The following is a 25,885-nucleotide window of genomic DNA, read 5'->3' as shown; positions in this document are numbered from 1 at the left end:
AGGCCTCGGCCCCTAGTCGTAGCCTCGTGTGCATGAACTCAACTCGTATATGAAAAAAGGTCCAATCCAACTAACGTCTTTCTAGATAGTCTCTCTTTGGCCATTGCGGCTTTATTATTTCCCCCTGTAGGGCAACCCTTGTGTTTATATGCTATATGATGTACTCATTGTACTGTAGGTACCTATGAGACTTCTTTGAAAAGGTATGGGAAGAGTAGGGATTTTTACTCATATAGGCAGGACATGGGACTACGGGAGACGGGGATCAGTGATGGAGACGGAATGGCTCGTGAGAAGCGAGTCGATGGGTGGTCATAACAATGGCTCAGATATCTATCTGGATAATCTCTTCCTCGCCAATCGCTCAAGCCGCAATCTACATTTTCTTTCCCGTAGGAATCTGGAAAGCCATGACGGCCTCTCCGTGCTTGAAGGACTTGTCGATTCGGAAGAATCCCTTGCGATCGAATTGCACAATGTCGTCTTCTTTGAGATCTGCCACGTTGCAATCGGCGAGCGCCTCCGTCTTGAACTCCGTCTCTGGGTTCAACGACTTTTCGAAATCATCGTCCTCCTCGAGCTTATCCTTCTTGATGAGGTAGTCGAAGTCATACATGACAAGCGGCACGAGCTCTTGATCGGTCGACAGCCATGTGACCTTCTTGCTCGTCTTCTTCACATCGCCTTGCAGGTGCAGCTCTAATTCCAGCTCTCTGACCACCTTATTCTCCTCTGACTTGACCGGGTTGAGGCTGTCGAGGAGTGTGTACGTTTTCTTCCTCACAATCGCGTTACCCCAGTTCATCAGCGTGATCTCTTCGTTCTCGGCGAACGATTGTGCATCTGCCTGGTCCATGATGACATTCTTGCTGAAAATGACCTTCTTGTTTCCCAGCTCGGCATTCTTGGCATGCACCGGTTTCTCTTCCGTGCGGGGAGCCTCTGGTGCGCCAGTCACGATGACCTTGACTTGATCCTTTGATTCGACGGCAGTGTAACGCTTTGCGATGGGGTCAATGTACTTCTTGTTGGTGGCCCAGAACGCGGTCCAATCCATCATGTTAATGTTCTTGCTGGGTCCTTGTCGGATGATGAATTCCTGTAGTGCGGGAATCGTCATGCCACGACGACGAATGCCACGGACAGTAGGCATACGCGGATCATCCCAGCCCCAGACTTTGCCTTCGTCGACGACCTTGGTCAGCTTACGCTTGGACAGGAATGTCTTGACGAAATTCATGCGAGAAAAGTTCCAGTTGTGCACACCACGCAGCTTGAGATTCTTGATGAACCATTGGTATTGCGCATCACGGTCGTTGTACTCGGTGGTCCTCAGAGCGTGGGTAATACCCTCGTCAGAATCCACAATCGGGCACGCGAAGTCGTAGGTGGGGTATATCTTCCAGGTGGTACCCGTGCGGTGATGTGCCTCGGGGTTGCAGCGATAGATGACGGGGTCTCGCATGGCACCGTTGTTGCTGGACATGTCGATCTTGGCACGTACTGACCACTTCACACCCTCCTCCGACCCGGCCTTCATCTCCTCAAAGTGCGCCAGGTTCTCCTCGACCGAGTCGTTCCGGTGTGCACTCTCCACCCTGTCCATACGCTCCTTTTGCATCTGCTCTTGCGGGGTGTTGTCGGTGTATGCCAGACCATCCTTGATCGCCTGCACGCATCGCTCGTAGAGGTTCTGGAAGTAGTCGCTGGTATACGAGACCTTGTCGGGCTTGACACCGAGCAGCTCGCAGTCCTTCATGATCGAATCTTGGTACTCCTCCTTCTCCTTGGAGGGGTTGGTGTCGTCGAAGCGAAGAATCATGGTACCCTTGTACTTTTTGTGGGCGAAGAAGTCGTTGAGCAGGGCTGCCTTGGCGTGTCCAATGTGCAGATATCCAGATGGCTCAGGTGGGAACCTCGTCACCACGCCGTTTTCGGTGTTGGGCAGGCCAATCTCGTAACTGGCGCCGTCGTCGCCCGCCTTCTTCTCGACGGGTCGCGTCGGTAGTTCGATGGTGGGTGCCGCCGTCTCCTCGATGAAGGTGAACCATCTGGTCAGGTTGACCATCAGACCCTGCTTGATGAAGTTGTGTGCCACTCTGTTGCCTCGCAGCGTCTTCCAGACGGTCGTGTCGGCATCACTGGCACTGTAGCCCACAATGTAGCTGCGAAGAGTGAGGTGAGCGTCGAGTTCGCCCAGCGGCTTCTCGATCTGCTTCAGGTTGAGAGGCTCTAGGGCCTTGGCCCTCTCTTGCCACTCTTGGATTTGTGCTGTACGGTTCGCCATGTTGTGTGCTCAGTATGGAGGAGGGTCAGAGATTCAGGATGTCGGTTCAGTTAACTTGAGGTGTTTATTCTAAACAAATGTTAGTCACTGCCAAGATTTGCCCCGCAGCCAACTTCTCCCCGCCTGCATATCAGAATCATGATCAACGAGAGAAAGACATGAAGAATGAAATAATTGAGCAATATTAGGCACTATCTAGTACCTGTATTGAGAATATGAAATTAGCTATGTCAGTTCTGTAAGCCCGGCCTGCCGTCGTAGGTAATAAGTGAGTAATTCGAACATCTCATCACATTCAACCCCCCGGGTCTCTGTGGTCCACCTGGTATCGTTTGAAAACAGTAGCCCTCGCCAAAACACCTGGTCCCCCATCATCACATCGAAACGCCCTATTCCGTCATACATCGTTACGCCCCATAAGGCTTTTGATTCACGAGTCCCATGAGACTCTCACCTTCCATCGGTGCAAACCGTGGACTTCGTTCCTCCTCCTGCTGCACGACCGTGGTGACATGAATGGCATGGTCTCGATCCGTCGGCGTCAGTCTCCCGTAATAACTCTCCGAGTCCTCACTACCCCCTTCTTCCATATCCTTCTCCCCTCGACCCAGACGAGATTTCATCCTCGCCATCTTCGAAGAGGACCTCTCCCCCGTCAAAGGGACACTTCCCACTGCAGAGATCGTACACGAAGCTTGGTTCTTCCTGCCCCTTCCACTGAGCTCTAGCGCTCTAAACTCACCCGTCGGTCGAGATCCGCAAGCGGAGCTGAAGAGAACGGGGAAGTAGCGTGCGACACAGCCTTTCAGTGTGGGAAGACACGAACACAGAATACCGACATTCACTTCACAGCTGGACCAGATTGCTGCGAGTGGATTATCCCAGCTGACATCGGTGCTGATGGAGATGGTGTAGAGTGAGGAGAGCCGCAAGACCGATATGACGCACACGACGCCTCCCATTCCGAAGACAAACATGAGGACGTAGCGTTGTCGTTTCGGAAGATTGAGAGACTTGAGAACAGGTAAAGGTAGGATGGTGGTGGCGATGTCGGTTATGATGTTCATCGCTGCATTGGAAAACCTAGTGTCAAGAGTCGTCAGCCGGTGCGTGTCACCATGTCATTCTCACGCAGGATCATGCTCACCATACTGCCAGGCGGTTCAGACAAGCACCTGGTATGGAAGGATTCCAGAAGTGCTGAATGGGCCAGCATGCAAAGAGAGCAGAGAAGAATGCCCAGCACGTCCAACCGCATACCAGGGCCATGAGGCTGATGCACCAGAAGCGAAATCGTCTGTCCGGGAAGATTCGAAGATATTGGAACAAGATGGATAGTTTGGTGAACATGAGGCCCAGGTAATAGAGCCATACGGAAGCCCAGAACCAGACCAGGCTGTATTTGTTGTCGTTGGTACTCAGCGTGTCGGCATGTCGTCCCATGCCGTACTGGACTTGCATGACCATGGTCGTCGTGATGGCGATGCTGAACATTACGGCAATAGTGATCATCACATCGTCAATTCCCGCTCCTCGAACAATGGCCACTCGAGTGATCAGTCTAGATGCGGTCGCGATGAAGGCGAGGACGGTGAAGGCGACGGTCACGCCGACCACAGCACTTCCCGGTGCGTGGCCTACCGGCATTGTGGTCCAAAGGTCTCTGTAACAGGTCTGATCATCCAAGCTCTCTCCGCCAGCGGGCTGCGTTGGAGTGCATGCGATTGTCCGGGGGAAGACGAAGTGTCGATGAGAATCAAGTGACTAGTCTGGCGGCAAGGGCTTCGAGCAGTCGGTATGACGGGGTGGATGGTGCTGTTAATACAGTGGTGCAACAGGAATTACAGCCGTTTAAAACGGCGTGCCTGCATGTCATGGACAATCTCAGAGATGATGATTCTGCCGTTCCATCGATATGAGCAGGAAAGCTGCTGTCATGCAGGACGAGGTGGAAAGAGGGAGAAAGAGAGGATGCTAAGATCGACCCGTGAACACAACCTTATGTTCATGGAGCATACCACGACCACGTGTATGTATGGCCGTAGGTGCTCTCACGAAAGTGGTACATAGCGTCTGCATGCTTCCTGTTTGCGAGGTACACGGACCCCCGCCGTCTGCAATAAGTAGGAGGTAAGTGGGCTCGCAGTGGGCTTTCACTCGGCAGACTCGGCCGGTTCAGCTACGGCATCATGCTGTGGAACGTGATGCAGAGTAACGATAGGCTTCATGATATACCCATGTCGCGGTCGGTAGGCGCAAAAGTTGTCGGTGGCTGACTCGTGGATTCACGTCAAGAACCTGTTGCACAGCAGAGCGTATGCTTTTTAGTCACGACGTCAGGCGAGTGCATCGATGGCTGCTCACGATGATCCGCTTCTGTATCAAGTGCATCCATCGGCGGTGACGAGATTCTGCCGCATCTCCATCTGTAGGATCGAGAGGCACCAAAGGCGAATTCCTCAAACCAGATTACGACCAATATCAGCTCGAGATAGGAGGTAATGATCCCATGAGTACCACTGTCACGACGTCAGTGCTGCATTCTGAAGCATCTCCAGTTGCTCCACAGCTACCTCCTAGCGCTTGCGGGTGTCTCTGCGGCTCGTTTGCATTAATGTCCGACTACTGCAGGAACACTCCGGCATATCATGCATCTCATCAGGAACATGGTATAGAGGCAGCAGCATCGCATCTTCCTGTCTCGGTGCATGTTGTCATTCATTACCTACCTAGGTATGATCAAGACACCACAGCTGGAGTGAGGCGTGACTTTTATTTTTCCCGGGCTGTCGTGTCTAGTTAGAGGAGGAGGAGGATGGAGAGCTCATGAGTCGAGAGCAATGCTCATTTCCAGACCAGACGAAGTTCAGTGGGAGCGAGTGCAGTCTTCATCGACTCATCGCACAAGAAATAACAGCGCTTAGGAGGTAGACGTGGGTGAGTTTGAGTAGTGAGTCGGGCATGCATCGTGGCTTGTTACAGAAGCCGGCTACTCAGCCGCCATCTTCTCCAGATCATAGGAGGCGGAGGGATAGCATATATCATGATAGTATAATGGTGTAGTGGACCGATGTCCAGACATACTAACAAGGGATTTTGGAGTAGCAGATGAGATGTGAATAGTCGTAGCAGAAGTGAGTGAGTGAGTGAGTGAGTGAGTGAGGGAAGATGGTAAGGTCAGCCAACAGCTAGGTCAGGTAGGTACGGTAAATCTATTCTGGTAACAAGTTCATGAGCGCCAAGCCCTTGAGGACAGCTTCCCCAAGGTCAGTCACTTCCTTTGGTGAAGGCGACTTGTGGATTGTTCAGTGCCAGCTGGAGGTGTACTTGGAATTACACCAACACCGCGTCCATCATGCATTCCACTTTAGTCCGCGTGCAGAACGTCTTTGGCTTCTTCACATCCGTGGCCTTTGCCGTCGCAGCAGCCATCGCCGTCAGTGTCCTGCTGAGTCCGCAGAACCCATCGGCCAGTCTGGAGCTGAAGAATGTCCGAGTGTAAGTCTGCCGCATATCTCTCCTCACCATGATTCCTATGTACTACTTGCTTGCTTGCTTGCTATCACTGCCTATTACATACACTCCACCAACCATCACCATCCGAGCCCTGCTGATATAACCAAAAAACAGAGTCAAAGGCCGACCACACTACTACAGCACCAAACGCGAAGAATACGCTCACGTCACCTTCGACCTCGAAGCCGACCTCTCCTCCCTCTTCAACTGGAACACCAAACAAGTCTTCGCCTACATCACCGCCTCCTACCCCTCCGACAACCCCCAAAACGTACCCGACTCCGAAGTCGTCGTCTGGGACGCCATCATCCCTTCCGACTACGCCCCGCTACACCAAAACACCTACATCCACCCCACCACCACCATCGGAAAGGACGGCAAGAAGAAGAAAAAGACTTTCTCCAAAAAAGAACGCGCTCTGGGTCTCGCAGGAAAGGCCTATCCCGAGGGAACTTCACCCGGAATTTTGCGCCTGCAAGACCAAAAACCCAAATATCAAATCACGGATGTCTCGGGCAAAATGGCCGAGAGGCCCTTTGCGACTTTGACACTACATTGGAATGTGCAACCGTGGGTCGGACTGTTGACATGGACGAATTTCCAGACGTATGGACGATGGCAAGGGCTACAGGGAGGGATTTCGGAGGTGTTTAGTTTTCCTGCTGTCAAGGAGGCGGTCAAGAAGGAGGAGTTGAAGACGGAAACGGGTGGGGAGAGTAATCGGGGGAAACCTGCGTAGTGGTACCTACCTACACAGGGACGAAGAGAGAGAAAAAAAAAGATAAAGGTAGGTATATATTGGTTGGTTGCGGAATGGATAGGTTACCTTACCTTGTCCTCTGTTTCTCTTCATGTGAATGAACAACAGCCTATTACTTCTTCTTCTTCTTCTGCCATGATGACCAAGACATGAAGTCGCAATGGCTGGGAAGAGTGATTGTCGATCATTGCACTGACCTCCAGAATGACTGACCCCCAGAGTGACTGACCCCCAGGATGACTGACCTCGAAACAATATTATACCAAGCTGAGCTGAGCTGAGCTGAGCTCTCCATATTCAGTTATTTGTACCTCCTACCTACATGTACCTTAGTCACAGCAAACCGCCAAGTACATGTACATGACAACAATACCTGTATCGGCTATCATCTCACCTACATCTGACATCTAACATCTAACATCTACCTTGCCTACTTGGCAGCCTCCCGTTCCGCCCACTCCACCCATCGTCGGACACACGCATCGACATTCCTCACCCCCTGCTCGCTAGCCTCCACCTCGAACCACTCCCGATGCTCTTTCCCACACGTCTCACACTGCCTCTTGACCTGCTGATCTGCAAGCTCTAAATGTATCAATCGTTCGACGCGCTTCACAAAGGGAACTTTGCGTACCGCGCCACTATCAGCTCGTGAGCTTGGTGGTCGTGCAGACGACAAGTCTGGACAGCCAGTAGCGGAAGCAGAAAGAGGAGAAGAGGAAGACTTGGCATGGGGCGAATGCGCGGGAGATGTTGCCGGGGTGGAGGATATATAAGGATACCATCGAACCAGATTCAGGGCATATCCACATTGTCGCTGCCACTCATTCATACGGCGAGTGACATTGTTGGCTCGGCCGATCTTGAGCATAATGGTTTTTTTCTTGCCGCGTCCCCTTGCCGCTGCCCCTCGGATGGTCTCTTCTTCTTCTGTGCCATCGAAGGAGAACTCGGTCATGATATCGCTCATACGGCGTCCATTCTGTGGTCGATCCGAGCTGGGTGATAGCAGAGATCGGGAAGTGGATTGTGAAGGCGGAGGTTTCGATTGTGGTGTCAGCCAGAAAATATAGATGTAGCCATCTTCATCTGCCGCGCTGATGGGCTTGATAAGTTCAGCGAGTACGCTGGAAGTCGTCTGTGGCGGCAGTGTTTGAGGTATGAGCGACAGCAGGCGGCCGGTATCGGGGTTGGAAGACGTTCGTTGTTTTGACGTAGTGTTACCTAACCCTGCTGGTCGACGAGGTGGCAATTGCGAGGAGGACCTTCTCGAAGGCTGAGACGTATTGAACACTTCCGCAGGTGGCTTGGTACCATGTTGCACGCGCTGCTTGTGCCGCACAATTTCAACGTAATCGTCATTGTCGCTCGATACACAGCATAACGAGCACAACGAAGTCCAGAATCCAGGTTTCTTCCGCCTCGAGCTGGGCTTCACAGGCTTTTCACTCGCGGGTCCCACTGCTCCAGGTCGTGATTCTGCAAAGTCCGTGGTAGCCGTCCTTCTCGGCGGCCTCACACCATCATTCGGCTTCGATTTCGCCTTCCGTCGAATATTCTCCGGCACAGCCTCGATCCCGAGCTTCTGCACGAGTGTATCGATGCTGCTCTTCTCCTGCAGTGGGTACAGTTCTGTGGTCCGCTTCTTCTTCGATCGCGTACTCGGACTGTCCTGTGGCAAGATCTGCTGCGCCTGATCTTTGTGCTGCCAGCAGTAGAAATCTGCATCCGTCACCCCGCCGCCGTCTTCCTCCACCACTGCCACCACGCCGCCTGCCGAGCTCCTCCTACTGCCATGGGGAGATGTCTTTGCAGCAGCCAATGCACGCCGACACGGCCTCCCGGAGCCCGTGATGCCTTTACATGTTGATGCGGGGTTCTTCGAATCGTTCCTGCCGAGCAGGGCTTCGGGTGTGTTGGTGAAGTGGTTGGTCATGCTACGAATTTATATCAAGAGAGTGAGAAGAGTTACGAGTGCAACACCTACCGGGAAAGAGGTCATATTTCTACAAGACTGTAGACGGAGGGATGCGTCGCCTTCACTACGGCGAAGGGCGACGTGGTGGACTGCGATTGCACTGCATACTCGAGGTTGCTGATCATGAACGAGGCTGGCGAGGAAGGCTGAGCTGCCCAGCCACAAGTGTGGGTATTCACGACAGAGACGCGGAACCATGTGACGTGACTTCCATCGACCAGCTGATTAGTCATCTTCGAAAGTGTTCAGATTCCATTCCATTCCATTCCATTCCAGTGCAATTGTCGTGTGTTCTTCGATGCACAAGAATAACCTCATAATTGCCAGCTATGTAGAAATTGCACCAGGCATACATGTATTAGAAGAAGAGAGACATCCGTGCGATACGTGCTTACGAAGACACCTCGGAACCTCACAACCCTGCATACCGTATTCAATCACGGGAGGCAAAGAAACACGAATTAGGAGGAAATTTGAGAAATTGGCCCAAGTCACAGTCAGTAGAGAGACCAAGAAGTGAATGTAAAGTTTGTAAACGAAGCAAAAAGTAAACAGAAAAAGAAGAACAGAACTGCGGTACACAAACAAACAAGTCTCATCGCTGGTTCAAAAAAGGGGGGTCATCTCAAGACTGCTCAGCTCACAATGCTGCTACAGCTTTTTGTCTCGCTCGTCGCCTTCAGCCGTCATGTGTTGGTATGTGTATGCCATGATAAAACTATGGTGCCGATGCCTTCGGGCTCATCTTACCATCAAAGTGCGTGTCATAAGGGCTAGTTTTTTTTTTCTCTCGTTTGTTTTTTTCTTTCTTTGGAATCTGCATATGTTACAGTTTGCACGCGCAGGACCTGCCTCGCTACAAGTTGACGATGGCTGCCTTCTTCCTGGTGCTCGATTCCCGCATATACCCAACTCGGTTAGAGTGTGGACTTCATCAGACTGTGAAACACTAAAAACACCGTGCCTCCCGAAATGCCGCTCAATGCACTGGACATGTAAACACCGAGGTGTTTGCTATGATTCTGGGTATCAACGCTCAAATCCGGTGGTGGTGAGCGTGCTTGTCGAGATGACGCTTGTGCTCGTATGATGGGGGTGCTCCGTATGTTGGGGGTGCTCCGTATCCAGCTGGGGCAGGTGCGGTAGCAGTCGCGGTGACGGTCAGGTCCACTTCTTGGATAACCATCTCCCACACTTCGCTACCCTTGGTGATCCACGTCGTCGTGATATCCGGCGTATCAGAAGCACTGGAAATTGGTGCAGATGTGATGGTACTGCTGGAGCAGCTGCTGCTGGTGCTCGTGCTGCTGATGCTCGTGCTGCTAATGATGCTGTTCGGAGCGACAACAATGCCTCCCTGTGCAGTGGACGTCACGGACGGGTTGGCGGGCGAGTACGCTGGAGCGGATGGGGTGAAGGTTGATGGGGCCGAGGTGTGAGGAATGGTGCTGGTCTTGACGGTGGATCCTCCGCCGTAAGCACCTGCGACCGGGTACTTGGTAGCAGCCTCGGGGCCGTACTGAATCGGGACGCCAACGGGCAGACCATCGCGTGGACCATGGCAGTCATCTTCTTCGAGATCCTTGGGCATCGCGAAGGTGCACTTGGCTGCGTCACTGTCGCTCTGCAGGGTGAAGAGAGGGCAGTCCTGGACTTGACCCGATGGGCTGGTGCAGGTGTTGATGGCTTCACCAAGGAACTCGGCCGAGTCCCAGCCCATCATGAAGTCGGCGTGGTAGCTGGCTCCGACGGGATCGCCGGTGGAGAGGATGAACTGGCCCGGCATTCCAGCGAACTTCTGGGTGGCAAAAATGGTCTCGAAGAAGAGGAATGGGTAGTGGACGTCATAACCTTCGGGGCAGTTACCTTCCTTGACGAGCGATGGGTAGGCGACGTGCGATCGGTGATCGTGGGAGTCGATCTCACCCGTGCCGCACGATGGAAAGGCCATTTCGAGGCGCAGACCATCGACACAGTTGTTGTCCATCTCCTCCTTGGTTGGAAAGACGTGGCGGTAGAGAGAGGCTTCGGGCTGTTTGCCATAGTTCAAGCAGTTGAAGCCGATGGCGCGCTGCTTGAGGAAGAACTGATCGGTCGGATCGGTGGGCCACAAGCTCAACTCCTCATCCGGGAAGGGACCGGTAAAGTTGCGGTAGGTTGGGTCTCCGGCGATCATCTGGAAGCCTTCGGGGAAGGGCTTGAGGTCATCAAGGTAGAACAGGTAGTACGCGAGCATGCCTCCCACGTTCTCGACCATTTCGACTTGACCGTTGCTGTGCTGAAAGTAGAGTGGCGGGGTCCAGTAGGCGGACTTGTCCTGGATGACACCACACGATGTGCAGTCGTACTCTTCGTCGGGGCACTTGGTCAGGTGCTCGTAGGTCGTGTTCATGCCAAAGTCTGCGTACAACGATTAGTACAGGCGCGACGATGGTGTGCGCACTTCATGGCGCAGAGAGCGCAAACTCACTTCCACCTCCAAAAACAATGTGCGCATGGTCAGCGACATCGTTGGGTGCAACCAGAGGGTCGATACGGGCAATACCCGTAGTCGAGCGACATGGCATGCGCCAGAAGGCGGCGGCATTGCCAGCGAGGGCGAGGGCCGTAACGGTGGTGAAAGTCTTCATGTTGCTGCTGTCGCGCCTGGCGCTGATGGTAGGGGATGCTGTGGTTGAGCGCCTGCGCAGTGGTGATGATGAAGCTGCTGATGATGCTCTGCGTTGCCGGCGCAGTGGTGTGTGGAAGAGAGAGCGGTCGCGGTAGTGGTGGCTGAAGTGTATGCACAAGCTTCGCGCGCTGCACGAAGACGGAAGGAACGAAGATTCGTGATGCTGATGATGCGATGGGTGAGTATGCGGAATCAATCGATATCGATGGGGTCTCGGCGGGGCGGGCGATGCGAAGCTCGTGCAGTGGAAATGCCGCGTGTTGTTGCGTGTTGTGGTTCCGCAGGGGCTGGGTCTGGTATGCACACCTTGCGCGAAATGTCGTTCTGTCGGGTGCGGGTGGTTGTTTTGTTTTGGTTGAAGCTGGAGCGGGCAGTGCTAAATGAATGGAACGACTGGTAGAGTGAAGCACTGGGCCTGCACAATAGGACAGTCTGGTGGAGGTCGAGAGAGTGACAATGGTGGGTGAAGGAGCGTGAGAGTGTGGGAGCGGGTGAGAGTGTGGGTAAGGTAAGGTAGAGAGGGAGAGAGAGCGAGAGAGAGGAGCAAAAACTTGGCGGGCTTCAGGTGAGAGTGACTGAGTGAGAGATATCGCGCTGGAAAAGGGCAAGGACGGGCCCAAGTGCGGCTATGCAAGTTACCCGTCCCACTAGCCAGGGGTACTGCGTTTCATTAAGATTAGACTTTGTCCATCGCATTTCTGATTGAACGACATTGGACGGACAGTGGACAGTGGCCAGTGTGCCTGTTCCCGGGCTACAGCGTGTGCGTTGGATCTCATCGGACAACGCGATGGACTGCCGGGAGAGACACCACCGCTCAGCCCACACAAGACCGCGGTGACCCCGACCGACCGTCCAAGTTGGAGGGGGCTGGGCGCTGTGGCAGACAAGAGGCAACGAGGAACTCCCAAGAGTGGTGGTGGTGCGACCCTTGCTGCGATCGCTAGTAGTTTTGCGCGAATAGGGATCTCCATTCACAATAGACAGCGTAGGAGGGAGCAAGGGGGGCGTGCTGGCCGTGTTTCCCGCAGTACAGAAATTCCCATTTTCAGATTTCAGGATTACTGATTAGTATCATTTACACGCAGAGCGCGGCAGAGGCGTGCGTCATAGCGAACCAGGTCCAGCTGACTCCAGCAGGGCATGCACCCACGAGGCCGGCTTGGGAGACTGTCACCGTTACAGACGTCTGCTGCGCCTCCTGCTGCCCTCGATTATTTCCGATGAAGCCCCATTCATAGTATACAGTAGTATCAACAGTGTCCATGTTCATCACACTCGCAAGTAGCAGACCGTCAGACCGTGTGCAGAGGCCAATATCTCACCCGACGGGCGCTGCCACGGTAAGACTGACTGGCCCAGGACAGTATAGCTCGGTAGTTGATGTAAGGTCCTTGCCAACCTCTAGTATTTTGATATCATGCATTACCTGTATGATAATGATAACGCGTTCGTCAATACCTACATACAGGCTGGCCACGTGGTACTTCAACACGGGTCTTTTTCACTCTCAAGGCTGAAGAAGAAGAAGAAGAAGATGGATTGTCGTATACTATTATTATTAATCACCAACAACCTTAGTTATCGTCAACATGCTGGACAGGTCTGGGGTCCCGGGTATCCCCTGTGCGGCTTCCTTCGACGTCCCTCGTCACCCTCGGTGCTTCAGGTCGAGTTTCACAGAAGATTCTCTCGTCTCTCCTCCCAAACAACCCGACGTTCATCTGCTGTTTGATCCTACTATGTGGCGCATTCATCTACAGCCACCTTGTGTTATGATGATGATGCAAAACACGATGCCTGACACATTCGATGAAAGATGAAATCATATGTAATCAGGAGAAGGAAGATGGAGGTATGGGGCGTTTGTTCATTTCTGTGGGGGTTGGTGGGTCAGAGGGAGGAAGAGACAATAGGTAGTTTATTAGTTTCCACTTTCTCAGCGGGCGGCGTCGCGCGGGCCCTGAGGGGGATCAACAATTTAGATTGCACGAGATTGCCTTTTTTTCCCTCTGATCATATCTGTATCCACCAAGTAACGAAACTCAGATACATGTACGTCTACGATGAGAATGAGGATGACGACAACGACGACGGCGACAACAACCACAATTTAATTAAACAAAAAAAAAAGACTTTCTGTCGAGGGTTGTCGGGAAGTCAGGCCCGATGGTCGCAAAAAGCCAGGTACACCGGGGCAACAACCTGGAACCTCCCGTCCGGCTTCTCCACGTTGCTTGTTCCTGTTTTCATTAAAACTTTCATTAACTCAATCTGCAAAATATTGATTAAACTAATAGATCTACAGATACCCTCACCCCACCAACAAAAACAACACGCCCGCCATCATCAACCACCAGACCAAAATCCTTCTATCCACCTCACACCCAAAAGACGCACCCGATTGAGAAGTCGCAGTCGCAGATCCAGAAGCTGTAATCCCACTACTACTACTACTCGTCGACGTCCAAGGAGCTCTACTTCTCGTCATAGTCGAATTGCGTTGGCCTGCAAGGGGAGCGCCGAGGAGGACGATTCCTTTCGTAGCAGTCGTAGCAGCAGCAGCAGCAGAAGAAGTTGTTGTAGTGGCAAGAGTATGATTCCTTCCTATTCCCACTCTTGTAGAATTTACTCCTGCATATAATCTACCACCACCAGCAGCAGCAGCAGCAGCAGGCATCATAATCACCTTTGAAGTAACTTCTACAGGTACAGTTCTCGTCGACGTCCATATTTTCCTGATTACACTCGTCGCAGTCGCAGTCGCAGTCGCAGTTGTAGTAGTCGGTTCACATTCTCTCCCAGAATAACCCAACATCGCAGTCTTTGTCGTGTCTACAAAGAGACGGCATTCGTCCAGACTATATCTCGTTCCTGAAATGGTTTGTGCTGATCCGCCTGCTGTGAGGGGTAGAGCACTAGCACTTCCATTGTCACTACCGATGAGAAGGACTTTGGAGGCGGGTGTGTTGGTTGTCGAAGAAGAAGAAAAAGAAGATGGCTGGTAGCTTGCCGAATCCCGAGTCAGAGTCGACGTCTGAGTCGGAGTTTGATGATAGTAGTGGTGTGATGATGGTGATACTGCATCATCATCATCATCATCATTATATGTTCCGAGAATAGAAATTCCCGTTGTAGTGGCTAATGTCCCAGGTCCAGATACAGGTACAAGCGCCGTGAGAGGAGGTAATAATGTCGATCCTTCCTCTAATAACAATGTCCATGTCGATGTCGTTGTCGGAGAGACGTGTATTGTTGTCGTGATTTGGATTTCTTGCGTCAGAGTGATTTTGGCGGCGTGGACGATGATTCCTTGTCTTTGTTGTCCTTGTAGTATAGTGGTGATGATGAGGATGGAAGAGATGAACATGTTTTTTCTCTGCAATTTTCTTTCTCTTTCTTTTCTTGAATATTGAAGAGCGGTTCCAAGGAATATTAGAAACAGAAGAAGGGCTCGCGAGGAAGAATACTCAAATACCTCTCTCTCTACCTCTCTACCTCTCTACTCACTTCCCTAGGTACCGACCACAACGAACAAAAAAAAGATCCACTCCTCTACGCGCTGCTGTGCCTCTTCTCTTCCTTCCATCCATCCTTCCTTCCATCCTTCCATTCTTTCTCTCAGCCAGGCGTCAAATCACAACAAACGAAATCTGATGAAAGTTAGGTAGTAAGGGAAGCAGTGGAAGCGCCCGCGCTAGTTTCACAACTTTGGGTACTGCAGCCTCAGCCTTGCCTCTACATCGAGGGCGCTTAATGAAAAGTTGGCCTGAGGTGCTTATGGATTTTGGATCTACTTACCTTTATCTATATTGCTACTTCGAATAATAATGTTTGCTTAGAAAATGTGACGGGAGGATAGGCCTAGGATGTTCAAGTGGGGGGAATTTCTACCTTTATTGTATCTCTCCAGCCTTGGCTGCATTTATTGAGATGTATATATCACATCATACCTCCCTACCTGAACCATTCAGTGTTCTACATCATATAAATCATCATCACATATCCCCATCTCCCCTCCACAAAGAAAAAGAAAAAAAAAATTCATCCCTAAATCTCCCCCACAAACCCCACCTCCACCAACCTCTCCATAGGAACATTTAATTTCTCCATTTTACTCCTCGAATTCTCTCTCACCCAGAGAAAGACGCCCAAAATGATTTTCTTGAAAATATTATACGAAGCCGAGATGCGCATTTGTTGTTTCCCGACGAGATAGAGAGTTTGAGCGGAAGAGGCTGCTTCGAGGGCGCTGAGGCGGTGGGAGGTGGAGATTGTTGTTGTTGTTCTGGGACTTGTTCGGGTTATTCTTTTTCTTGTGGTGGTGGTGGTGGAGTTGTGGCCAGGATGGACCACAGGTGAGATGGTATCGTGAGCATCATCGTCGTCGTCGTCTTCGCCGTCCTTGGCCACCACTGCTACCTCCTCCTCCTCTTCATTTATATCCACCTCTCTCCCTCCAATAAGCCCTTCTCTAATCACCTCTCCCTTCACCACCCTCACCACCTCCCCCGCCAATCCCGGATTCATCACATCATGATCATTATACCCATGCCGAATCACCAACCGATACACATTCGTCAACCCCTTCACCACTTCCACCTCGAAACGATCCTCTTCGGCGACATGAGGTTTATTCAATGCGCGCAAATGCATCAACACCACCACTTGCATTTGACTGCGGAATTTACACAGCCATTGCTCATACACTTTGGGTGTGAAAATGCCCGATTTGTCGAGAAAGATGCCGAGGCCAGGCGTCGAGAGGAGTGGGTGCGAACCGTATTTTTCCGTTAACCGTTGCCCTTCTCCCTCGTATCCAAATCGAGCAGGCTCCGTCGTCGTCGTCGTGGTAGCAGCAGCACCGGTAGGAAAAATGAGAGAAGATAATCTCGTCGTGTTGTCTTTGGCTTCACAGACCCATTGTGTTTCTTTCCCATAACGCCAGAGCAGGAAAAATGCTGCGAGGCTGGTGGCGAGCATGAGAGTGAACCAGGCTCCGTCGGGGACTTTGAGGAGGGAGGATGTGAGGTACACGCCGTCGAACAGGATAAAGGGAAGCCAGACGAGGAAGACCAGGGCCGGGTGCAGACGCCAGACGATGACGGCGACCAGGGCGACCAGGTTGGTGGTGATGAAGGTGACGAGGATGACGCACACCCCGTACGCGTGACCGAGAGAGGTGGTCTATTGGGGTTGTGGGAGTTAGAGAGTGTTGTTTCGGGATGTGATGCATTCTGTGATCGTGTGGGAAGAAGAGTAAGGTAAGTAAACTTACATTATTGAAGACTGCCGTGACGACAACGCATCCGATCATGAGCAGCCAATTTGCAATGGGAATATACACCTGCCCATGGTATTTGTCGCTCGTATAGTGCATTTGAATCTGCGGGAAGTAGCTCGAATTCATGATTTGCGCAATCAGTTGAAAACAAGCCGTAATCGTCGCCTGCGAAGCCACTACCGCAGCCAGAATCGCCAGAACCAGTGACGGCCAGAACATGCCCGGAGGAACAGTGTTGAAGAATGGATTGCTATACCCCGAAGGATCATCGACCAGATGCGCGGCTTGTCCAATGTACGCAAGCATCAAGCAAGGATATGCTAAACAAAGCCACGATAACTGTACCGCTCGTCGACTGAAGGCTCCCATGTCTGCGAATAGACATTCGACGCCTGTGAAGCAGAGAAGGACGCCTCCCAGACTCTTCCAGCCTTCGGTTTTGTTCCGCATGAGCCAGGCGCCGGCAAAGTAGGGCGAGAAGGCTTTGAGGACGGTGTGGTCGTGCTGGATGAGATTATATATGCCGAAGACGGCATTAAAGAGTAGCCAGAGGATGACAATGGGTGCGAAGGCGGAAGAGACGCGGTGTACGCCGAGAGGTTGTACTGCAAACAACAAGACCAGAATCGTGCAGCTGACTCCAATAATGGTTGCAGTGGTGATGCTTTCGTCAGCCACGCGGATACCTTGAATGGCTCCGAGGACTGACTGGGCTGGTGTGAGAACTCCATCAGCTACTACCAAGCTCACGCCGAAAACGGCCAGAAGCATCAGCATCGCATGTGCGAATTTGCTCTTCTCCTATATACAAGTCCCCCAGTCGATGGTCAGCGCGCAGTCTTTCCACAAGCAGGGCTACCTATCTTTTGATCTTCACTTACCAACCAATTGCGAAACCTCTCATTATGCGAGTGAAGATCATTCGTCTTATACCGCTCCATCTTCACCAACTGATAGATCCTCGGGTCGCGCTTCATAATCTCGCTATACCTCGACAGGAGAGTATAAATGGCAAATGTCCCTCCCTCACCCTCATCATCTGCGCGAAGTACAATGAAGACATACTTGATCGTGACCATCAACGTCAACGTCCACAATATGATGGACAGCACTCCCAGGAGATCTTGCCGAGATGGTTCGGATGAAAAGGTGGACGAGTAGACGTAGAGGGGTGACGTTCCAATGTCACCGTAAATCACGCCTGTTGCCTGGTAGGCGAGCCAGAAGACGGTCCAGCCTTTGAATACCTGAGAGGGAGAGTCAGAACGAGGTTCGGAGCGGGCTCAGAAAGGTTGCTTTCTTGGGGGGAGTTGCGCCTTTGGAGCCCGCGCTGAGATGTCTGTATGATCTGGGTTCGTACTTGCCGCTGTCTGATATCGCCATCCCGAATTTTGAGATCGACATCGTCGAGCTCGCGTTCGCTGGTTTCCGTCGACACCGTGAGGTGCTTGACTTCCTTTTCCATTTCGCTGAAGAGGCCTCGAGTCTGTATCACAATAGTGCAGAAGAGAGCAGCAGCAGGAGCCTCTCTTGTGTAGGCAGGCGACGAACAAGAAGAGGAAGAAGGGACCGATCTGAAGGTGAATTTAAACAGAAGGCGATCCAGCCTCCCCGACTACGCTTCACCTAGGTACCTAGCTTGACGCTGAACTACTGAGGTAATATCATCAAGATCGATGCGGGCAAAGCGCCGGCCGCATGTGATAGTCACGTGCTGTCTGGTAACGGTATGATACCACATACCACCGCCGCCCATGGAACGGTATACGGATACTGTATTGAGATGAGGCAACCTATCGCTGGAAGACAGGGATGAGCACGTGTAGCTGATGCGCGATTTGTGCACCAATCTGGACTGCGGAGGCCTGTACGGATAATCTGAGGCATTTTGAGCGTGAGCATGCCAAGCGTGGCTGTGGCAACGCTTATATGATGTTGTGAGAGAAGTAAGCTGTGTTTTCATGACCGCCCGCGCGAAACTAGCTGTGGAGACGGCTCGTTGTGGTGGAAGCCTCGAACGGTTTCGGAAAGCCGATATTGTGGGCGGACAAGTGAATTGCGGATGGAGCAGATCTTCCGCAGTGTTCCCAGGCTTGGCCAGCACGATACGGTGGGAATTCTCCTGCTGACTTGCTCATACATGTACATTGTTGCTAGGTCCATGTGCGGCAACAGTAGTCGGCTCCTCCACCAAAGCTTTCCGGAGATTCCAACTTGGGGGCAAGTCTTTCCGTGATACCGATAGTACTATCGAGGCCACACCGCAGATTTTGAGATTGGTGTCACCACCTTTGCGTTTTGGTGTCCTCGCTGCGATGCCTCCAATCTTGTCGGATGCAAAGGAGACAAGCCTGCGAGCAAAGGAAGCACATGTAGGTAGTCGAGGGTGGAAGCACTCACCGAGCTTTGCCTTTGCAGTTCCTCGTGCATAACTTAATCAAGCTCTGTGGACAGTACGAGCACGTGTCTCAGTCATTGCATCCTGCTTCTGTTGGTATATATCGTGCAACGGAGCCTCTGACCTCCATTCTGTATCTAGCGGTGTAATTAAGTGTGTGGGGGTGTCACCACATACTTCCCGCTGGCAGACTCGACTTCAAACCCCTCCCACTGCCCGGACTCCCACGACCTCTCTCGTACAACCATTTATTGTTCAACCCCACGCTCGCCTTCTTCTCCTTCGTTGGCGTCTCCAATCTCCCAAGCGACTCAAAGCCACTGATGTCCAGCCCCGTGCTGTTATTGCTCAAAGCCGTATAGCTCAATCTCCTCCTCTCGCTCCCATCACTGTAATCACCTCCCAGGAACGAGCTCCCACTCTCCGTCCGCCTCAACTGATTCCCTTGTGCTGGTGAACCCCATGGTGAGAGTGTCGCCGAGTTGGTCATTCGAAAACTCCCATTCGCATCAATTGGTGTCCCTCGTCCTGATAGCGGAGATGAGCCACCTCTCGTCGCATTCAGACTGCTCGTTCGACTCGTCGGTGTTGCTGAGCGTGAGAATCGCGGTGGTGTAACGTATTGTGCTTGCTCTGAAGGCGTTGCAGGACGGGTCATGGGTGGTAGACCGAGGAGTTTGCGTTGCTGGGGTGTGAGAGGAACGTCTTCACAGGAGTCTGGTTTCCGCCAGAGGGGGAGTGTGGCGATGAGGATGTTGAGGAGCATGAGGGTTTGGAAGGTCCAGACGGCGTAGCGCGGGTATGGGTAGGCTGCTGCGAGCCATGGGGTAGGGATTCTGCAATATGGTGCGTGAGTGAGGGAGAAGAGCAGAAGGAGAGACGGGGTTAGACACGCACGTATGGTAGAGCACCGTGGGCGTGAAGAGGGAGAGGACAATCAAGCCGGCACTGAGCAGGATGGTGGTGACATTGCTGCTGTCGAAATTGGTCGCGTTGCGTCGGCGGATGACTTCGTCCATGCGTGGATGCGTCCACTGTCCCGTCTGTCGCTGGGGTGTTCGGGGTGTCTGCGTGGCATCTTTGCGCAGTGGCAGTGGTGAGGATGTCCCTGCTGCGGTGCGCGAGGTCGAGGTAGCAGTAGACGTCGTCGCCAGTGCCGTGGACGACATGTTGTTTTTCGATGTTTGCTGTATGTGTCTTGTGGTTAGTAGAGGAGTCGTCTGTGTCTCGTCAGGCCATTCTGGAGGCAGTGGAGGGACGGATTGGGTTGTTGTAACAGTCGCGAAGATGCCAGCCACAGCGAAGGGATGGTTGGTTCCAATATACCACTCGAACTAGGAGGTAGCGCGTCGTGAGCGGTGATCAGCCACACGTGGCACAGTTAGCTAGCTAGTGCCAAAAGAGGTAGGTGGGTAGAGTTTGAGGCACGGAAGTGAATACCTTAGTACCTCCGTAGCTTCTACTGCCGAACTCAAATGGCTCGGCTAGTTCTATACCTCCAGGTCCCTCGACAACCACCTCCCAAGGAAAAATGGCTAACGCACTCGAGTCGCTCGATGCCGCCATCGCCAACCTTCTCGCCGACTGGTCCATCCTCACCACGCTGCTCGCTCTCGTCATCGCCGCCTTTCTCGCATATCCCATTGTCTTCCCCGATGAGCCCGACACCCATCCTCTCTTGCTGGCTCGACAAGCCACTGCCAGTGCGGTCCGGAACAAGGGCGAGTCGGCCGTCTATCGATCGCCCGAAGTGCCGCATGGCTACCCGCTCAAGACGGGCTTAAATGTCAAAGATGCTGGCGCTCCGAGATGGGCTGCGGGCCGAGACGGAGATGTGCGAGATATCTGGCGAGAAGTGCAACGAGGTGGGAGTGCCGGTCCAGACGGCGGCAAAGAGGTGCCCAAGGGACTCGTCATGACTGTGTTGGGCCAGGAAGAAGTCGTCGAGCATGACATTGATCAGTTGAGTCGGGATATGGCCATTATGGGCAAGCACTTCAAGGACGCGGGCGTCAAGAAGGTTGCCATCTATCTGCCCAATAGTGTGGAGTATCTCCAGACCATCTTTGGTCCGTCTCTACATACCGTACTCTATCTACCACAGGTACATCAGGTTGACTGACAGCTTCTCCTCCAGCTGCCGCCTTCTTCGGCATCACACCCGTCCTGCTCCCGTACAACCTCCCACATGCCAAAGTCTACGAGCTGCTGACGGCCACAGGGGCAGACGCCCTCGTCTCTGCTGCTGGCACTGTACCACTCCAAGACCTGACCAAGTCGTGTACGCAGCTTCGCCTCGTGACTTGGGTCGTGGAGAAGACGAGCAAACACATGGACTGGAATGGCGTGCCCGACCATGCTCAAGATCACCTCCAAATCAGCGTCTGGCACAACGTCATTTCAGAACATCAATCCTCTGCAAGCCCAGACCTCCCAAGCAACGAGGCTGGCGAGAAACTCGCAGACTTCATCTTCGTCTGGCAACCCACCGACCCTAACCTCAAACCCGACATCGTCACCCTCTCCCAATCAAACATCGTAGCAGCAACGGCCGCCCTCATCTCAGCCGTACCCCTCCGCCAACGCCTCACATCTGCCGATCTCGTGCTCCCCGCCGACTCCTTTGGCCACAGCTACGTCCTCTGCCAAACCTTCGCCGCACTCTACACCCACGCCAGCCTTGCCATCAGCAGCGTCGCTGCCCCAGGTGTCGACCTCACCCTTGTCCAAAAAGCGATCGCCCCTACAGTCATCATCGCGAGCGCCGAGAGCCTCGCAAAACTCCACCACCAACACCTCGGTACTGTGAGCTCCGGCCTCCAAAAGTTCGGAAAGTACACCCAAGACCAAACCATCGCCGCAGGTCGCTTACCCACCGATGGATTACTCTTCAAGTTCCTCGCTCCTCCATCCAACGGATCTGCTCAGCCCGGCAAACTCCGTCTCATCTTCACATCCGACCGCTGGAGTGCAGGCTCCCCTCCTCTCACCTCCACCATGCTCTCCGACTTGCGCATCTTCACCCGCAGTAGAATCTGCTACGCCTTGACCGTCCCACACGTCGCCGGCGCAGTGGCCCAGACGAATGTCTTTGATTATCGCCGCGTCGATGGCAGCAGCCACGGACATTTTGGCGTTCCATTGAGTTGTGTTGAAGTCAAATTGTTGAATCGCGAAAATGATCAGATGGTGAGCGGGAATGAACCGATGGGAAAATTGAAAGTCATCGGTCCGGCTGTGGCGAGTGGGAAGAAGTGCCAAGTGGATTTGGAGGTCAAGGCGAAGATTCGAGAGGATGGGACGTTGGTTTATGCGTGAGGTAGGTAGCTCACGTGTCCGGTCAGGTCACGTCAGGTCAGATCAGATCGGGATGGGAGACAGACAGACAGATGCCTAGATAGGCATCATGGGAAGAGCTGGCCAACCAAGTTTGAGGTGCGTGGATCATTCTGCCTGCCTGCTTGCTTGTCGGCCTGCCTGCCTGCTTGTTTACGATGGAAAGGAGAAGATGGGATAGATAGATTTCTCGAGAATGAAATGAATGATGATGACGAGTTTTATCTGACATGAATTGGTACTACCTATTCCCGTCCCCTTTTTTTCTTTTCCCTTTGTTTTCTTTTCCGTTCATTTTCCTTTTCTTGACATTTCCATTTCGGATTGATTTCCTGGTCTGCATCTGTCTATTTTGTTCCATGTATCAAAGGTAGGTTACATTACTCACGACTTTTTTCTTTCACTCACTCACTCACTCCCTGATTCACAGCACTCCATCATCACAACTCCGTCTTCCGTCCCTCCGCATGCCCTTCTTGCCCACCAATTGTAATTTTCCATCCGCTTCCAATCTTCACCCCCGGGTCCCTCACCACAGCCCACGCAGCCTTGCCATCCTCTTTCTCATGGAATTCCAGCTCGGATACCATTGTAGTCTTCTTCTTCTTCTGATTCTTCTCGCCATCAACAACAACTTCCACACTGGCCTTTCCCTTCCACGTTTCGGGGGCACCAACAAAGATAATCTTCTCCACTCTCACTTTCTCCATGGATTGGAGATACGCCTGAATGGTCTTACTGTTGCTGGTACTGCCACCCGCACTCGTGTTGAGGTCCTCACTCGACAGACAGTCGGTGGTGCCGTTGAATGCAAACTTGCGATGAATGTATGCTCCCACTTGATAATCAAACGACTCTCCGTCGTCGAGATAGAGTGTCCCTTCCGCATCACCCGACTCGCCAATGACGACCACCAGAGTGAACGGGTCGAATTTCATGAGGCCGGAACTTCTCCGGGGACGATCTCTTCGGGGGAAAATCTTCCCGCCTTGCATGAGGAGGGGAATGGTCTCCAGCGGAGACGAGACGACGACTTCTCCCGGGCCCTGGTAGGTCCAGTAGTCGAAGTAGTCGTAGTACTTCTCTTTGTCCGCGAGGTAGATGGGTGTACCGGGTTGGTCGGCCTTGGTGACGGGTTTGGCGAGAAGGCCGGTGGAGCCGAGGTAGAGTTGGTCGTCGATGGCGAAGCCCTTTTCGTCACCCGGGAAGACGTAGTAGTTGGGTCGGACAATGGGCGCGCCGGAGACGTGGGCCTCGTGGAAAGCGGTGTACCAGGCAGGAAGGAGACTGTAGCGGAGACGGAGAGCTTGGGTGATGAGCTCTTTGTACGGCTCACCGACGAGGTAGGGTTCTCTTCGGCGTGTATCAATGTGTGCGTGGCCACGGAAGAAGGGGTACCAGATACCTGCTTGGTACCAGCGAGTGAGGAGATCTTTTTCGGGGTTTCCAAAGAAGCCGCCGACGTCTGCACCCGCAAAGGGAAACCCGCTAATGCCCATGCTGAGGACCATGGGGATGGAAGCTGCGAGGTGAGACCATTCGGCTTGGTTGTCACCGGTCCACATGGCGCCGAGACGCTGACTTCCTGAGAAGAAGGATCGTGTCAGGACAAATGGCCTCACGTTGTGCTTTGCTTCTTCCTTGTCGCGAGCCAAGAGACCCTCATACGTAGCATTGATCAAGGTCATGCCGTAGAGGTTGTGTACGTCTCGGTGCTCCCAGCCGCCGTGATGGATGTTATCCTTGGGCATGGTCGTCTCTGGTCCATTAAACACAGATGGTTCATTCATATCGTTCCACAGGAACAGGTTCTTGGCTGATCCGGGGAATTTGCTGTACTGGTAGAGGCTGGCCCACCACTTGCGAGCAGCAAGGCTGAAGGTGTCCACCCAATGACTGCTACCTGGCCAGCACCAGCCTTCATATGTCTTGTCGTCCTTGTTGTGCACGGCGAGATCTTTCGACTTGAGCTCATCGACGACGGGATAGTTGCCCTCGTTCTTGATGTGAGGATCAATGATGGCCACCAACTTGCGCTCATGCTCATCGAGCTGCTTCTGCATTCCCAGTGGATCCTTGAAGGTCAGAGCATCCCATGTGAAGTACTTCTTGCCATCGGTGTACTCGATATCGAGCCAAATCACGTCATAAGGAATGTTGTTCTTATCAAACTTCTTGTCCACATCTTTGACATCCTCGTCCGTGACATAATTCCAGCGACATTGGTGGTAGGCGATGGAGAAGTGCTGTGGGAGCTGCGTCGTGCCGGTCAGCTCGGCGTATTTACCAATGACATCCTGTGGCGTAGGACCAAGGAACACAAAGACGTCGAGCAGGCCAGATTCACTGATGAAGTGGCTGTCAGTGACAATGTTGGATCCAAGGCCCACTCGCTTGGCCAGGCTGGATCGTTTCGTGACATCCACCCAAGTCTCAGCAGCGTTCAGCCAAAACACACCCACAGTCGAGTGCTTTTTGTGGGCTTGCAGGAGGGGGATCGAGCCGTAGAGAGTCATAGGACTGTCCATCTCATACTCAAAGACATCGCTGTTATACAGCCTGTATGGTTCCGAGTACTTGCCATCACCGCCTCGAGTTTCCTTGAGGTTGAGAGGAGAAGCATGCTCAGCCAGACCATAGACATGGTCGTAGCCTGGGAAGGAGATGTCCAGAGCCACTGCTTCAGGACCGCGTGGTTTCGTATCTGTGTTTCCACCAAACGACTCCTCCCACCAGGTGCTCTCCTCCTCTCCGCTCTTGTCCTCTTTCTGCTCAGCGGTCCCCTCCGCCTCCCCTTCGCCCTCCTTCTGTTCCGGCTCCTTCTTTTCCACCTTCTTACGCCAGTGCTCCAGGTTCATCAAGCCTCGGTCGTTGAAGGAGATTTGTGTCTCGCCATCGCGCAGCCACTCAATGCTGAATGGTGAATGGTGGATAACGGCCTCGAATGTGCTGGCAGGGCCATAGACCACCTTTGTGGTGCCCTTTTCCGCGTCCTTTGACAATGCAGCACCTGCACTGAGAGTCGTTCCACCCACAATGGACCATTGCTCGGCCTCGTTGTATCTCTCCTTGCGAATCTTGCTGTCATGTCGAAGCTCGATTTGACCCTTTTGTCGCCTCTCCTCGTCGATTGTCACACGAGCTACCCCAGATTCGTAGAAGGAGATCTTGACAGGTAAGCGGACAGACTCGGCGCTGTTGGCTAGCTTTTTGTACACCGTCCCCGTCAAGATACCATTGTTGAAGTTGATGGACGATCGGTCTAGCGAATATGGGGCTTCCCAATTCGCGGTGGAAAGAGCAGTATCGGCGTAAAGACGATTTCTTTTACAAAAGCCCGACTGATCACAGGTTTTGAAGTTTTCGTGCTTTACACTCACTGGATATGTCACGTCAGTTTCCCATCATCCATCATAATCATCACGCATTCTAGTAGAGTTATGCGCTGCAGCTCATGGAATGCAAACGACTTACCGGCCGGCGTGATGAAAGCGAAGGTGGCTAGCAGAAACAGCAGCACCGAGGAGTGCCATGAACCATGGAAGCGCTTCATGGTGTGTCTATGGAATATGCCGTCGTTCGCCTGGAACATAAGCAGGGAAGTGTTTCTATCGTAGGAGGTATAGGTACTGGTATAGCTGTCTTGACCACCCGT

General features: G+C 52.8%; 10 protein-coding genes across 10 annotated transcripts; 2 read left to right on the top strand and 8 right to left on the bottom strand.

Annotated features, from left to right (window-relative positions):
- Nucleotides 1-289: 289 nt before the first annotated feature.
- SEPMUDRAFT_149567 (glutamyl-tRNA synthetase) lies at nt 290-2,316 on the bottom strand. The gene has a single exon (XM_016905636.1). It carries the CDS (start codon nt 2,285-2,287, stop codon nt 377-379), a length of 1,911 nt encoding a protein of 636 aa, XP_016759752.1. The 5' UTR covers nt 2,288-2,316; the 3' UTR covers nt 290-376.
- Nucleotides 2,317-2,463: 147 nt separating this feature from the next.
- SEPMUDRAFT_149566 (uncharacterized protein) lies at nt 2,464-4,386 on the bottom strand. The gene is made up of 2 exons (XM_016905635.1): nt 3,435-4,386; nt 2,464-3,370 (listed from the first exon to the last, which is right to left on the bottom strand). Exons 1-2 carry the CDS (start codon nt 3,932-3,934, stop codon nt 2,695-2,697), a joined length of 1,176 nt encoding a protein of 391 aa, XP_016759751.1. The 5' UTR covers nt 3,935-4,386; the 3' UTR covers nt 2,464-2,694.
- Nucleotides 4,387-5,543: 1,157 nt separating this feature from the next.
- SEPMUDRAFT_149565 (signal peptidase 22 kDa subunit) lies at nt 5,544-6,673 on the top strand. The gene is made up of 2 exons (XM_016905634.1): nt 5,544-5,785; nt 5,918-6,673. Exons 1-2 carry the CDS (start codon nt 5,643-5,645, stop codon nt 6,540-6,542), a joined length of 768 nt encoding a protein of 255 aa, XP_016759750.1. The 5' UTR covers nt 5,544-5,642; the 3' UTR covers nt 6,543-6,673.
- A 184-nt stretch (nt 6,674-6,857) lies between these two features.
- SEPMUDRAFT_149564 (DUF1766-domain-containing protein) lies at nt 6,858-8,583 on the bottom strand. Its single transcript, XM_016905633.1, has one exon. The coding sequence runs from the start codon at nt 8,497-8,499 to the stop codon at nt 6,994-6,996; it is 1,506 nt and encodes a 501-aa protein (XP_016759749.1). The 5' UTR covers nt 8,500-8,583; the 3' UTR covers nt 6,858-6,993.
- Nucleotides 8,584-9,027: 444 nt separating this feature from the next.
- On the bottom strand, nt 9,028-11,758 carry SEPMUDRAFT_149563 (uncharacterized protein). The gene is made up of 2 exons (XM_016905632.1): nt 11,012-11,758; nt 9,028-10,941 (listed from the first exon to the last, which is right to left on the bottom strand). Exons 1-2 carry the CDS (start codon nt 11,169-11,171, stop codon nt 9,578-9,580), a joined length of 1,524 nt encoding a protein of 507 aa, XP_016759748.1. The 5' UTR covers nt 11,172-11,758; the 3' UTR covers nt 9,028-9,577.
- A 1,699-nt stretch (nt 11,759-13,457) lies between these two features.
- On the bottom strand, nt 13,458-14,632 carry SEPMUDRAFT_149562 (uncharacterized protein). The gene has a single exon (XM_016905631.1). It carries the CDS (start codon nt 14,580-14,582, stop codon nt 13,527-13,529), a length of 1,056 nt encoding a protein of 351 aa, XP_016759747.1. The 5' UTR covers nt 14,583-14,632; the 3' UTR covers nt 13,458-13,526.
- Nucleotides 14,633-15,262: 630 nt separating this feature from the next.
- Nucleotides 15,263-18,389, bottom strand: SEPMUDRAFT_164050 (potassium transporter; the record flags this gene model as incomplete). The annotated part of the gene is made up of 4 exons (XM_016908095.1): nt 17,857-18,389; nt 17,378-17,743; nt 16,491-17,297; nt 15,263-16,399 (listed from the first exon to the last, which is right to left on the bottom strand). The coding sequence occupies exons 1-4, from the start codon at nt 17,959-17,961 to the stop codon at nt 15,263-15,265; spliced, it is 2,415 nt and encodes an 804-aa protein (XP_016759746.1). The 5' UTR covers nt 17,962-18,389.
- Nucleotides 18,390-18,436: 47 nt separating this feature from the next.
- On the bottom strand, nt 18,437-20,154 carry SEPMUDRAFT_149559 (uncharacterized protein). Its single transcript, XM_016905630.1, has 2 exons — nt 19,792-20,154; nt 18,437-19,730 (listed from the first exon to the last, which is right to left on the bottom strand). Exons 1-2 carry the CDS (start codon nt 20,061-20,063, stop codon nt 19,061-19,063), a joined length of 942 nt encoding a protein of 313 aa, XP_016759745.1. The 5' UTR covers nt 20,064-20,154; the 3' UTR covers nt 18,437-19,060.
- A 265-nt stretch (nt 20,155-20,419) lies between these two features.
- On the top strand, nt 20,420-22,457 carry SEPMUDRAFT_66729 (uncharacterized protein). Its single transcript, XM_016909760.1, has 2 exons — nt 20,420-20,963; nt 21,032-22,457. The coding sequence occupies exons 1-2, from the start codon at nt 20,426-20,428 to the stop codon at nt 22,210-22,212; spliced, it is 1,719 nt and encodes a 572-aa protein (XP_016759744.1). The 5' UTR covers nt 20,420-20,425; the 3' UTR covers nt 22,213-22,457.
- A 47-nt stretch (nt 22,458-22,504) lies between these two features.
- On the bottom strand, nt 22,505-25,801 carry SEPMUDRAFT_149557 (glycoside hydrolase family 31 protein). Its single transcript, XM_016905629.1, has 2 exons — nt 25,705-25,801; nt 22,505-25,609 (listed from the first exon to the last, which is right to left on the bottom strand). The coding sequence occupies exons 1-2, from the start codon at nt 25,781-25,783 to the stop codon at nt 22,671-22,673; spliced, it is 3,018 nt and encodes a 1,005-aa protein (XP_016759743.1). The 5' UTR covers nt 25,784-25,801; the 3' UTR covers nt 22,505-22,670.
- Nucleotides 25,802-25,885: the final 84 nt, after the last annotated feature.

The sequence above is a fragment of the Sphaerulina musiva genome (genome assembly GCF_000320565.1).
Source record: "Sphaerulina musiva SO2202 unplaced genomic scaffold SEPMUscaffold_6, whole genome shotgun sequence".
Classification (NCBI taxonomy): Eukaryota; Fungi; Ascomycota; class Dothideomycetes; order Mycosphaerellales; family Mycosphaerellaceae; genus Sphaerulina; species Sphaerulina musiva.
The sequence above is the reverse complement of the archived record's forward strand: the minus strand, read 5'-3'. Positions and strand labels throughout refer to the sequence as shown.

Excerpts from the sequence above, each read along its gene's own strand:
- SEPMUDRAFT_149565 (XM_016905634.1), top strand. The coding sequence starts at position 5,643 with ATGCATTCCACTTTAGTCCGCGTGCAGAACGTCTTTGGCTTCTTCACA. Across the intron at positions 5,786-5,917 it reads GAGCTGAAGAATGTCCGAGT|AGTCAAAGGCCGACCACACT; the intron begins GTAAGTCTGCCG and ends ACCAAAAAACAG.
- SEPMUDRAFT_149564 (XM_016905633.1), bottom strand. The coding sequence starts at position 8,499 with ATGACCAACCACTTCACCAACACACCCGAAGCCCTGCTCGGCAGGAAC.
- SEPMUDRAFT_149559 (XM_016905630.1), bottom strand. The coding sequence starts at position 20,063 with ATGTCGTCCACGGCACTGGCGACGACGTCTACTGCTACCTCGACCTCG. Across the intron at positions 19,731-19,791 it reads CCCACGGTGCTCTACCATAC|AATCCCTACCCCATGGCTCG; the intron begins GTGCGTGTCTAA and ends ACCATATTGCAG.
- SEPMUDRAFT_149567 (XM_016905636.1), bottom strand. The coding sequence starts at position 2,287 with ATGGCGAACCGTACAGCACAAATCCAAGAGTGGCAAGAGAGGGCCAAG.
- SEPMUDRAFT_149557 (XM_016905629.1), bottom strand. The coding sequence starts at position 25,783 with ATGAAGCGCTTCCATGGTTCATGGCACTCCTCGGTGCTGCTGTTTCTG. Across the intron at positions 25,610-25,704 it reads CGCTTTCATCACGCCGGCCG|TGAGTGTAAAGCACGAAAAC; the intron begins GTAAGTCGTTTG and ends TGACATATCCAG.
- SEPMUDRAFT_149562 (XM_016905631.1), bottom strand. The coding sequence starts at position 14,582 with ATGTTCATCTCTTCCATCCTCATCATCACCACTATACTACAAGGACAA.
- SEPMUDRAFT_149566 (XM_016905635.1), bottom strand. The coding sequence starts at position 3,934 with ATGCCGGTAGGCCACGCACCGGGAAGTGCTGTGGTCGGCGTGACCGTC. Across the intron at positions 3,371-3,434 it reads CTGAACCGCCTGGCAGTATG|GTTTTCCAATGCAGCGATGA; the intron begins GTGAGCATGATC and ends TCTTGACACTAG.
- SEPMUDRAFT_149563 (XM_016905632.1), bottom strand. The coding sequence starts at position 11,171 with ATGAAGACTTTCACCACCGTTACGGCCCTCGCCCTCGCTGGCAATGCC. Across the intron at positions 10,942-11,011 it reads CATTGTTTTTGGAGGTGGAA|ACTTTGGCATGAACACGACC; the intron begins GTGAGTTTGCGC and ends CGTTGTACGCAG.
- SEPMUDRAFT_66729 (XM_016909760.1), top strand. The coding sequence starts at position 20,426 with ATGGCTAACGCACTCGAGTCGCTCGATGCCGCCATCGCCAACCTTCTC. Across the intron at positions 20,964-21,031 it reads GTATCTCCAGACCATCTTTG|CTGCCGCCTTCTTCGGCATC; the intron begins GTCCGTCTCTAC and ends CTTCTCCTCCAG.